Source organism: Misgurnus anguillicaudatus, chromosome 3, assembly GCF_027580225.2.
Source record: "Misgurnus anguillicaudatus chromosome 3, ASM2758022v2, whole genome shotgun sequence".
NCBI lineage: Eukaryota > Metazoa > Chordata > Actinopteri > Cypriniformes > Cobitidae > Misgurnus > Misgurnus anguillicaudatus.
In genome coordinates this window covers 10535123-10548669 of record NC_073339.2, presented here as the reverse complement: position 1 = coordinate 10548669, position 13547 = coordinate 10535123, and the positions used below count along the sequence as shown (strand labels likewise).

The window sequence follows — 13547 nt, the reverse complement described above, 5'->3', positions numbered from 1 at the left end:
AAATGAAGCTTAAAACTAACACGCTAATTAGTTTGTTTTGAATTAGCATTGTGTTTGCATTGGCTAATTGAAGTAGTATGATACTGTACGTAATCCGTTTTATATTTTCTCCTTGAAGGTAACAATCATCTAATGAATATATAAAATATAAATAACTCTTGTATTATCACGCCTTTCCGAGCATACGGAATTACAGGAAATTGTGTCTTGACTCTGTCAGCTAGTCATAAAAACTCCCTTCTGGCAACTGCCAAATAGACTGTAATCATATCTGTGATCAGCGCTAACCTTTCCATACCTGTCAGTAATGATAACTCTGCTACAGCTCAACTAAATCACCTGGAACAAATCATGGCAGATAGAAGGTGTTGTTGGCCATCTTATGAGAGAAGAAATTAAGGGTCTCTCTCTCTCTCTCTCTCTCTCTCTCTCTCTCTCTGTGACAGAATTCTTCAAATCGCTTCTTTTGTCTTTCTCTCCCAATCTGGACGAGGCCAACCCCGACGTCCCTGAATGGAGACAGGACGTAGGTCGGGTAATTAAGAAGGCCGTTCTCCAAGTGAGTACGAGAATCCTATTCCATCCGGCTCATCTTCGCATCTCCCCGAAATCCTGTTTAAATCACTCCTCATCTCTTCATCTTACGCTTTGTCTTCATTTCTTCTGGTTTCTGTGTTGATTCTCTGTCTCTGCGGGGACAGAGTTCTTCATTATTAGATATAGAGATCGATGAATGCGGTGTGTTCAGGAGGTGATGCAATGACCTGCGGCTCAAGGCCTCTGCGGTGTGCATGTAGTTTATTTAAATGTCAGGGGGCCGCGGGACTCGTCCGGACAGCTTTGCGTCTCATTTCCGCTCAGATCCCGACAGTGAGAGGTTGAGCGCTGCTGGTCGATAGACCCATTCTCTCGAGTGCACATACTGTACACTTGTACTACAGCTGCCAGTCTGACACTCACAGTCATTGGAGCTCAATATCTGTGTCCTTGAAACAGAAGTAGCTTTAAAGGCGGAGTCCACGATGTTTGAAAAACGCTTTGGAAAAGGAGACGGGCTGACTACCAAAACACACTTATAGCCAATCAAATCAAATCAAATGCCGGGTTGCGTATGTGTGGGGCGCGTCTATCAACAGAAGGTCCAGATTCTATTGGGGTAGGGGCGTGTTTGTTTAGGTGATTTCAAATATCAACATTGGCTTTCAAACATCATGGACTCCGCCTTTAAATCTCAGCTGTTTTGTTAAAGCTTTGCTATATAGCTCGGTGAAATTTTTAATTTCAAGTAGTAAGATGAGAAATTAAAAAAAACTGGTTTTAAAAGCATGCATCAGGTTTATTTCAATGCACAGTGTATTAATATTTATTTTATGCAATAAAAAATTTGCACCATTTTTATGAAAGTTAAGACTGAATGAACATGAAAATGTAAAATGGTGTGACCGCCAATTATGCCAAAGAATGTATTAAAGTATTAATTATTGTATCCACCTTGATGGCATAATCATCAAAAAAAAAAAAAAATTATCTCATTTTATTAGTAATTTTTAAATGTAAATTTTAATGTGTTTTTGTAATATTTGTCCTGACATATGCTGAAAACAGCTATTTTTTCTTAATAATCTTTGACAAATTATGTAAAAATTTATGTAAAAAAGCATATTACACTAAATTACATGATTATATTTTATTCCACATTTTTTTATAAATATATTTATATTTTCATTTAAAAAAATACTAGTTACACCAATTGACACGGTTACACCACATTGACATTTTTGCAATTATCCCCTAAATATTCTTTCAAAATGAAATAAAACCAGAAATTTTAGACTTGGTCCTCAAAAAAGAGAATGTATGCAAGTAATCTGCAAATTTATTTTGAAATTTAACCCTTTTAGATTTAATTGAACCATACCGACACAAAATAATTAACGTCACGTCATTGACCTAAATATAATTCTGACCCATACAATGTATTTGTAGCAATAGCCAACACTATACCCATGCTACAGCATAGACTGTAAATGGGTCAGTGACAAAAATGGTTTGGCAAGATGAGAAATTCAAAAATCTTTTAAAAAACTTATTTTAAAAGCACGCATCAGGTTATTTCAGTGCACATAGTGTATTTATGTTAATTTTATACAATAAAAATTTACATTTGCACCATTTTTATGAAAGTTAAGACTGAATGGACCTAAAAATGTCAAATGGTGTAACCGGCAATTGCGCCAAAGAATGATAAATATTAAACATAATATCCACATTGATATTAAAAATTTTAAATATTTCTAAATGAAAATTTTAACATGTTTTTGTAATATTTGTCCCGATATATGCTGAAAACAACTATTTGTTCTTAATAATCTTTGACAAATGATGTAAAAATGTATGTAAAAAAATCATATTACAGTAAACTAGATGATTATATTTTATTCCACATTTTTTATTATATATATTTATATTTTCATTTGAAAAAAATACTAGTTACACCAATTGACACAGGCCGGTTACACCACATTGACATTTTTTACAATTATCCCCCAAATATTCTTTCAAAATAAAATAAAACCAGAAAATTTAGACTTGGTCCTCAAAAAAGAGAATGTATGCAAGTAATCTGCAAATTTATTTTGAAATTTTAACCCTTTTACATTTAATTAAACCATACGGACACAAAATAATTAACATCACGTCATTGACCTAAATATAATTCTGACCCATACAATGTATTTGTAGCAATAGCCAACACTATACCCATGCTACTTATGACTGGTTTTGTGGTCCAGGCAGGGCCGCATTAACCATAGGGCTAGGCGGGGCTAAAGCCCCGGGGCCCGAACAAGTAGGGGGCCCGTGATTGGCTGTGAAGCAGATTGACTGCTACTAGACATCTGATTGCCAAAGCCTTACCACGCCCCCTACAAATTAGGTTTTTGCCGCCAGCCGCAGCACGCGCTTTTGAAGAAGTCGGGCGCATTGTCCAATCGAATGAGGGGAGAGGCGGGCCTTACGTTGTGGTAAGGGAAGTTTACAAGGGCTTTGAAGAACCGGACTCCACTCGCTCACTTTCTCCTGCGTCTTTGTGCACCTCTCACCCTCAAACAAGGTCAGAGCAAGCGTCCTATTTTTAAAGTTTCTGCTAATATGACAGTTAACAGTAAAAGAGCGCTCACGCGTCAATATTTGATTGACAAGACAGCTTACTCGGTGGTTGCTTAGCAAGCGCCGCACTGTATAGGCTGTATAGTCGCAAAACGTAGAACAACATTTGGTCAGACATCACTTTAAAATGGCATAAAATGGTGGAATGCTTTACCATCAGAAATTAAAACACTGAAAGGACTCAAGGTTTTTAATACACATTCAAAGCAATGGCTAAAACTGAAACAACTTTGTGAACGCTGATTATACAGGCTACAACTTAATGTATACATTTGTTTAGATTCTGTGTTATAGTGACTACTACATCTATTTAAGCCCACATCTTATTTGATGTATTTATTGTATATATTTTAATAGCTATAAATTTGTGCTTCAATACTCTGTAATCTCTGTTTTAACCTTACAAGCCTAACCAGGGACAGGGGTTGCAAATTAGTCTTGGCTATAAACCTGTCTGCATGGAATCTACTTTGTATTTTTTATAAAGCAATGTTTTATCCATTTGTCCCTGTCAAATAAACATTAAATAAATATAAATAAATAAATAAATCAAACATCAGAAATAAAGTAATTTACTGCCATTGACTGAATCACTTTTGTAAAATAAATAAGAATGAATGTTGAATTTATAGTAAAAGATAGGTACTGTATATTTGATTACTTTACACAATATAATATTATTCAGTGCTTTAAGTTTTTCAAGTAGGTCGATTTCTTATGTGCCTTTGTTCTATTGTTATTAATTGTAACTCTTGTCATCAGTAAGCTTGAGATTCTTTTCTTAAGTGACTAATATTTTTTTGTGATATGGAAATTGGTCAAAAGAATTCTGAAATGTTAGTGGCATTAAATTTCCATATGATAAAATTCTTATTAAAAGTAATATAACTTGACTGTGAAGTATATCATTATTGTTAGATAAAATGACTCGTATAATGATAAAACATTTAGCTCATTGCCCACCCCTATATTCGCTATTAGCAAGTCATGTTTACAGGTTAGTGTTAATCTAACAGCTTTTTTCGTGCAACTGTTATTCTGAATTATTCTAGATTATATTTATGTAAAACAACTTCAGCAGTGTTTTAGAAAAATGTGTTCTCTCTGTAGTTGGTGACCTAAAGTGGTGTTGGGGGGGGGGGGGGGGCTGCAGTAATTCATAGCCCCGGGGCCCAGTGAGCTCTTAATGCGGCCCTGGGTCCAGGGTCACATTTACGCTCTTATTTCCAGACATCAGTCGCTAGTACCACCTTTTCAATGACATCACCAGAGGTGTAAAGAGTAGCTGAAAGCCATACTTGAGTAAAAGTACAAATTCCTTACTGTAAAAATTACTCCACTAAAAGTTACATGTTACCAATTTAAATACGACTTGAGTATAAGTATTATAGTAACCCAATTTAAAAGTACTCTAGTATTTTTACTCGTACTGAATGTTGGCTCAAAGATGCACTAGTCCTCAACACAAAGAGACATTGTAGATCTGGGCAGTAAAAACTAAGAAAGTTTATTTATGAGGTTTTATTTCCTAATATAGAAAAGAAATCAAACTCCTCAAAATTTTGACCTGGCAGAACAAACACAGAATAAACATAGTCATAGTCTTTTGACAAAAATTGAATTAAGTTTTAGTCATATTTTTGTCATCTGAATTGATTTAGTTTTAGTCTAATTTTATTCAACTAAATGCCATGAGATTTTAGTCTAGAAATCTACATTCAATTTAATTTAAACCCATTTAATTTTAGTCTAGTGTCATTGTGTACTTGAATGTGCCATGCTGAAAAATATATAACCTAACTTTGTGATATAAATATATGGTAACACTTTACAATAAAGTTCATTAGTTAACATTAGTTAGCTACATTACTCATCATGAACTAATAATGAACTGCACTTATACAGCATTTATTCATCTTTGTTAATGTTAATTTCAACAATTACTAATACTTTATTAAAATCTTGTTAACATTACCAAATATTCTTATATAGGCCTATCCTAAAAAAGATATAATTTTAATATTTAAAAAATTCCTGTAAACTAAAATTACACTAACAGAAATATGATAATGCATATTAAAAACGTGAAGTTGTTCATTTGAAAGATTAATTGTAAACACATGTAGTACCGTAACACCACTATCTCACATTAAGTGCACTACATTTCTTCCGTCATGCATCCCTCTTTACAGTAAATACATTACAGCATACTTGATTAAATGTGAGGACAGTGAAATTGTACACTTATTATCAATCTTATAATGTACTTAAGTTACTCGGGCAATCAGTACAGGACCTCGCTGGTATATTTTGGCTTATATAGTAAGTTATATCAAGTTATGTAACCAGCTCAGGTTAGCTGATACAGTAGCGTCAGAGTATATAAACATTTGTGCTTGCCTTTGAGTTGCGGGATGACCCTCCTGCAATCGCGCATCACTTTTGTTTTGATTGTAGCATCACATGTTTAACAAAGGGTCCCTTGACAGAAGCAAATGTGATATGCATCCATATGTTTGCTCTTTATCTCTTCTCTCAGACCAGACGCGATCTTTTCTCTACAGTTTATGACATACACAGCACGCAGATGTCCCGCTACGGTGGCTCAACGCTAGCCATTCAGCGTTTGACATCAAAGTACCGCGAGACCAGACTTCTCCATATGCATTTAATTCGCTCTCGCAGTACTTTGATTTCATACGTTTGCTCTGCGCAGCGCCAAATGAAGTCCCTCAGTTCTGTGTGTGCGTGTAACCTCGCGACCACAGATTCTATCCATCATCACCCTCTGACACTTTCGTCTCGTTTTTATTTGACGAATAAACAATGTAGCGAGTAACGTTAAGTGTCATTTCAAATGTAGTGGAGTAAAGAGTACAAATACCCAATCAAAAATGTAATTGAGTAGAGAGTAAAAGTAGCCTATATTTTTGATACTCAGTACAAGTACAAAGTAGCCCAAAAAATACTTAAGTACAGTAACAAAGTACATTTACTCGAGTACTTTACACCTCTGGACATCACACACATCATTGAAGATAGCATGCAATGGTTGGGGAACAATGTGTAGTCTGCCGTTTCTTGTCTTTGACACAACAAGAATGAACATTGCAACAGACAAAATATTGTGCAGTCTGATCGTGAAATGGGATAAATAAGGGAAAATGTATAGGCAACCGGTTTTTATCACAGAAATAAGCATCAACAATGCGATCAGAACACTGAAGGGCTTATTTCGTGATTACAACCGACTGCCTGTACATTATCCTGCTTATTACATGGCTATTTACCTCATAAGTAAGGTAAGAAACTGTACACCTTACCCCTCAATAAAACCTCTTGACATTAGAATAGATTAAAGCAGAACATAATTTGACTATGTTTTCGTTTTATTTGACACATTTCATTACATATACTGTATGTGGAAATGTGGTCTAACAATCATATCCAAACCTATACAGATACTCACACTATAACACACAAAAATAACCCAGAACACCTTGAGTGACCCTAAGCCCCCTCATAGGAAACTTAGCATTAAAAATCTTCCAGAGAACAAGGTCAGAATAGGAAACTTAGCACAAAAACAGCTAACAATCTCACACCATACTTGCTCTTCTACACGTTCTTTCCCACTCATTATCCACCGGCCTCGATTCCTGGCTTTAGATCCCCTGACTCACCTGCTATGAGAAGATTACCCAGAATTCTCCAGAAGTAAAAGTGTCCTTTTCGAACTTTATGCCTCTGTTTCAACGTCAAGTTCAAAGCCTAATGGCTTAGTGTCGGGCCCTCGTGATAAAAAGGCTCACATTTTCCATTCTCGTTTCTTCCGTTTCATTTATCGTCTAACATTTAAAGTGCGTTTCGTAGTGCCCTAGAGGCAGGGGATACACTTTATCCATACTGCGGGTGATAAACAGCCCAGTTTATTAAAAGAGAAGAAGAGAGAGAGAGGGGGGGGAATAATCAAAGTCAAGGTCCATTTAAGACGCCTATTTGAGGCAATGTGTAGGAGGCTGAGGGAAGGAAGGGTTTGTGTTGTGGTACACAAGGGCAATAGTCGTAAAACGGCCAGAGGAGATGAGGATAAAGAAGGTCAGTAACAGTGTTTAGATGCAGATATAGGTGTTACTTTTAAGTACTATACAACTTAAGCAGAAGAATGGTCAATTTGTACGCATATACAAGGGTCCTTGCACAGTGCGCATAACGCAATTTTTGTCTTTAGAAGAGTGCGCGTGTACTGCTGAATTTTTGAAACCCTACGTACTCTGTACACATAGGTCGTGCATGCGCCTACAGGAAAATGTGGTATGTAGCCCAGGAGATGAGCACTGTAAAAAAAAGTTGTTGGCGCAACTTAAAAAAAGTTACCTGGTTGCCTAAAAATATTCAAAACAATTTTACACAATTTTTTGAGTGGACTAATATTTTTAAGTTGAATTACCTCAACATTTTAAAAAATTTTGCAGTCCGTGTACAGTACGCGCGCACTCTTCTGAAAACTGCGTCAAGTGCACTGTACGAGGCCCCTCGTGTACGTGTAAAAAAGATTTGTTGGATCAACTTAAAAAGTACGTTAAAAAAAAACGTTGATACCCTGAAGAAGGCTATCTGTGCCACTACATGTGGGTTGCTGCCCAGTTTAATGTTTTTAATGTTATATAGCCATGTTTAAGTAAAGGCTTTTTATAATACTTTTTTGAAATATGAAGAGTGCCTTGGATCCCCCCCCCCCTTTTTTTTTGAAGTTTTATACCCTATACCGAACCTGCAGCTTAAATTTTTTTCTAAATAATTTCTTCTGCTATTTCTGAGCACTTTGGATTTTTCCTGATTTTTTAAAAAGTAAGTTACCTGATTGCCTTAAACCCTGCATACTTTGTACACGTAGGTCGCGCATGCGCCTACAAGAGAATGTAGTATGTAGCCCAGGAGATGTAAAAAAAATAGTTGGCTTAACTTAAAAAAGTAAGTTATCTGGTTGCCTAAAAATATTAATTGACACAACCATTTTTACACAACCTTTTTGAGTGAACTAATAATTTAAAGTTGAATTACATCAACATTTTAAGGCAACCAGGTAACTTACTTTTTCAAGTTGATCCAACAAATCTTTGTTTACGCGTACACAAGGGTCTTCATACAGTGCCAGTGACGCAATTTTCGTAATCAGAAGAGTGCCTGCGTACTGTAAGTGCGCTGCAAAAATTTTTACCCCCTGCATATTTTGTACACGTAGGTCGCGTATGCGCTTAGAGGAGAATGTAGTATGTAGCCCAAAAGATGCGCACTGTACAAAAGTAGTTGGCACAACTTTAAAAAAGTAAGTTACCTGGTTGCCTAAAAATATTAGTTGACATAACAATTTTACACAACTTTTTTGAGTTAACTAATATTTTAACGTTGAGTTACCTCAACATTTTAAGGCTACCAGGTAACTTACTTTTTTTAAGTTGATCCAACAAATATTTTTTACAGGTACACGAGGGTCCTCGTATAGTGCGCATGACGAAATTTTCGGAAGAGTGCGCGTGTACTGTACTCGCACTGCTAAATTTTTAAAACCTTGCGTACTTTGTACACGTAGGTCGCGTATGCGCCTACAAGAGAATCTAGTATGTAGCCCAGGAGATGCAAACTGTAAAAAAAGTAGTTGACGCAACTTAAAAAAGTAAATTACCTGGTTGCCTAAAAATATTAAAAACAATTTTACACAACTTTTTTGAGTTAACTAATATTTTAAAGTTGAATTACCTCAACATTCAAAGGTAACCAGGTAACTTTCTTTTTAAAGGTAATCCAACAAATATATTTTTTACACGTACACGAGGGTCTTCGTACAGTGCACGTGACGCAATTTTCGTCATCAAAAGAGTGCGAGCGTACTGTACGCGCACTGCTAATTCTTTTAAACCCTGCATACTTTGTACACGTAGGACGCACATGCGCCTACAAGAGAATATAGTATGTAGGCCAGAAGATACACACTGTAAAAAAGTAGTTGGCGCAGCTTAAAAAAGTAAATTACCTGGTTGCCTAAAAATATTTGACACAACAATTTTTAACTTTTTTGAGTTAACTAATATTTTAAAGTTGAATTACCTCAAACTTTTAAGGCAACCAGGTAAATTACTTTTTTTTAGATGATCCAGAAAATCTTTTTTTACAGTGCATTGCATTTGTCAATTCAATAAACACTAAACTTCGCATTACTGTGCATTCGGCCATTTGCGTAGACGAAAAAACAGACTATACTCCTTTACGGGTTTTAACATACACATTGCATTAATCCCATGGTGTCAAAAATCATTGTCGTTTTGTGTTATTGGCTTTGTTGAAAATGTTATTTGTTACCCGAGGGCCTGTCTTTCTATCCCATCAACATTCAGACATATTTACCTAAATAGGAACTCTCATCATGACCAAAGTGCACTCTGGAAAATTTTCCAGCACAAAGCCGACCCACGCTGTGCAAATTCGGCCCTTTGTAAGAACGTCTCAATAGATTGTTTATCCGTGGCTTTTCTGCACGAGAAATTGTGCAAGCACCTTCGCACAGACGATTTTACATTTATGTGTCTCCCGGTCTCTGCGACGGTGGCGAAAATTGATTTTTTTTATTGTGTTTCATATTGCGTTTTACATATGAATGATTGCGTGCGGGCCTACTGTACAAAATACACAACAAAAACTGCATATTTGCATTCTTCCGGCGCTACTAGACACAGCTGAACAGGGTTTGACTTAAACGGGCCAAGATGAACCACGCTGATAGATAAAACAACAGATGTCTATACAACTCTTTAATAGCAACTTCGTCCTCCTCTGTAATGAATCGTTGTCTCCGTGCCTTTAAATGTTATTTCCCAGTTCCTCTATCTGGGAAGGGGAATGTTTTGACATTCAGTGGTTTAATTTAACCAATTACTCTTAAGCTATTAGTAGGGTGTAATTAAGAGCATTGTTACATTATATCTCTCTTTTGCCGCCTAATGGCCTTTTTGGACCTTAATTCGCTGGCAAAAGGGGGTGAATGTTGAAACTAACGTTAAGCCGAATAAAAATAACGGCTGGAGGGTGGAGACGTCCATTAATCATTAGGAATATCACATAGGCTGAATCTTTCAATGAGCCCCAGGGGTTACCACTTCAATATTGTAGTAACGAGGACAAACTTACACTCCTAGTATTGATTTTTAAGGCTGGCTTGGTTCTGGCCGCTGAGCTTGATGTAAATTTTGCTTAGGGGGTATCGAGTCCTGAGGCTGAGGTTTATAAACAATCGAGCACTATCAGATTATTTACCTTGGATCTTGGATAATTTCTTCTTTATGAGGCAGATAGACTTTAATGGGTGTCTCTGGGACAATACATGGTGGCCTTAATTTTATCGGTTCTGTGGTAGACAGTAATGTTGGGACCTTTGAGCTTTTGTAGTAGGTCTCTACCAAATATATCGAATTAGGTTTTTAGATGTTCTGTGTGTGCATACATACATAATGCACAGGTTTGATCATTTTCCAAAACCTATGAGCCTTATTTACACATAACATTTTAACCAATGTGCATACACACCAAACATGAAGCATCGCATTCCTCACTCTAGATTTACTCGACGGATTTAATATTTTCAACCTGTGCGAAGACGCAATTGAGGCGAATAGCGAGTGTTTTTGCTGCAATTTGCATCATTTGCATCGAGTTTGCGTCTTATCGTATCTTTGCATTGACTTTGTATGCAATCTACTCGCGCAAATAGTTGATTTCGCATTTGGTGTGTACGTCCCATTACTGTACAAACTCTGACCGCATTTCATCCTCTGACGATTAGGTCGCGCCAGATATTCCAGAAGACCAGCTTCTGGTCGCCGTGTTTCCCGGAATTCCGACTGCCGCCGAGCTCTTCCTGCTTCCTCCCAGGAACCAATCAGACGGCAGGAAAAGGAGTGAAGAGCATCTGGAGCAGGTCAGATGAATAACTGGCTATTCTGATAAGATGCAAATTTCACTGTTGCCTATTAACGGTGAAGGTTGAAATGTGATTGAGAAAGATGGACCTCGATTTGAAGTATAGAGCAGCCTCTGCCTGGGGCTGCATTGAAAGTAATTGTCACTAAAAAGGAGACGCTATGTCAGAAATATTCTCAAGGGGATCGTACGACATTTTTACAGTGGTTTACACCAATTTTCTTTCCCCCTAAAGGCATAGTTGGTTCTGTGGCGGTAATGTCGAAAGGACCGGTACCTAATTGGAATTACATGGCAAGGACAAGGAGGTTTTAAAATGGGGACTGTACTGTACTGGTTACTATTTACTGCAGTATATATCTTTACTATTTTACAAAACTATATTTTTAACTATTTATCAAACTATTTATGTGACTTTACATTGATCTCAATCTTTGATATGACCTTACTTTGTCAATAAAGATATCAAGGTTATATTTATTTTAGGGCTGTCAAAACATTAATTGCAATTAATTGCATACAAAATAAGTTTTTTGCATATATGTGTGTGCACTGTGTAATTATATATATATACAGGGTGCGATTTGCCGGGGGGGATGCGTGGGATTTCCCCCTTTCTGGTCAATGTATCCCTGCCTCTGCTTAATTATTTTTATCCCCGGTGGGGATAAATTTATCCCCCTCTCAAAGTGATCAGTGCTACTACACTAGTGGCGAGACGGATCACAAAACTTATCACGGATCCGTGGTTTGATTAAAGTCAATTTTGTTTTAAAATGCGCTACTTTGGCTGGCTCTGATACAGCTGCCGCGCAGCATCTCTGTATTCACCACTCTGAAGACTTGATCAATGTCCCGCCCACGGCGCTATCTGATTGGTTACAGACCAGGTTACATCTCACGAGTAATAGCCTATCAACACTTGCGAGATGGTTATGGAGCTGTGTGTCGAAAAGATGAAATGCAGCATACCGGTATTCAGCCGCATATTAATAAAGCGGGAATAAAGATCACAATCTGATTATCTGTTTATGATGACAAGCAGAGTTAGTGTCCCAGTCACACCATTGAGAATGGCAGAAGTTACACACATGATAAATGCCGATGAGGCGTTTAGCGAGGCGCGGGCACGTCCAGTTTGCGCAAATGAGGCTAAGTGACTAACACATAATGCATCTGACTTTTCTATAATTTCACTGTAAATCACTGTAAAGCATCGCGGTGTAAAGTTAATGTTATTACTTTAAAAGCAGCATTAAAACGGTTTCTACTGTAATGGTTTAACTTTGCAATCAATACATTGTTCATATTTATGTTTAAGTTGACACTACATTGTGCCATATAGTTTTGCCATTCAAGATTTAATTTTTGCGTGTTTTTTCGTTGTGCATGATCACAGTTCATATGTGTGGGGAAAAAAAAGCTATTACAGTAAAAATATTGCGTTAGGCTGCTTCATGAGTTAATAAGAAAAAAGATTTTACAATTCCTGCAAATGCAGTGATGAGTTCATGTTCTCATGATTTATTTTATGAATTAAAATGTTTTGAAATGTGCTGTGGACAGAGACGCATTATGTCAAGAATTATAAAAAATTGTCAATAAGCTCATAATTTGTGCTAAAATAGTATAAATCTTTAGTTTTAAAACTATTTTGAAAAGCTGGTTATATTTTTATGTTTCTGCGCAAGTTCAGCAGACAGTGAGGTTCGGGTTTGTTCCGATCAGAGCTCGTGAGCGGAGAGCGCATTTCTGAATATTAGAAATATTTAAATTAGAAAAATATTTTAAAAAATAATAATATTATAATGGATTTTTGTTTAGGTCGGACAATAATTACCAAATTTCTCTCTCATATTGCTCTTCATAACCACTGAAAACAATCAAAAAAGTTAAAACTAATGGTGGGTACAAAATGACTCATGACAAAATATGGTGGGTACCCACCGTCGCCGAAATCGACGCCTATGAAAACATCCCCCCCTCTGTTTTTTTCACAAATCGCACCCTGTATATATATATATATATATATATATATATATATATATATATATATATGTGACTCTTTTAAAGTGTTAGCATATACATATACATATATATATTGTATTTAAGAAACATTTACATGTAAATTTATATATATTGATATATTTTATATTATAAATAAAAATATACTTAAATAATTTTTTTCTTAAATTCATACCTGTAAGTGTATATATATATATATATAGACAATCACAAATATGGTGGGTTTCACATACAGTATATCAAAAGTAGATACCAAATAATTCTCATAGATTTACTTATACACTGTAAAAAATACTTTGCCGCCCCAAAACTTCCCGTCGAATCAACTCGGATTCACAAGTCATTTCAACTTACTATTATTTATCTTGACTAGAGATGAG

General features: G+C 36.2%; 1 protein-coding gene across 1 annotated transcript in view; it reads left to right on the top strand.

Moving 5' to 3' along the window:
• Positions 1 to 13547, top strand: part of sorcs3a (sortilin related VPS10 domain containing receptor 3a) — a 314187-nt gene that overhangs the window by 291446 nt on the left and 9194 nt on the right. The window contains exons 22-23 of the mRNA XM_055204570.2: positions 447 to 559; positions 11006 to 11140. Coding sequence (XP_055060545.1) covers positions 447 to 559; positions 11006 to 11140 — 248 coding nt within the window. The remainder of the gene's footprint in view (positions 1 to 446; positions 560 to 11005; positions 11141 to 13547) is intronic.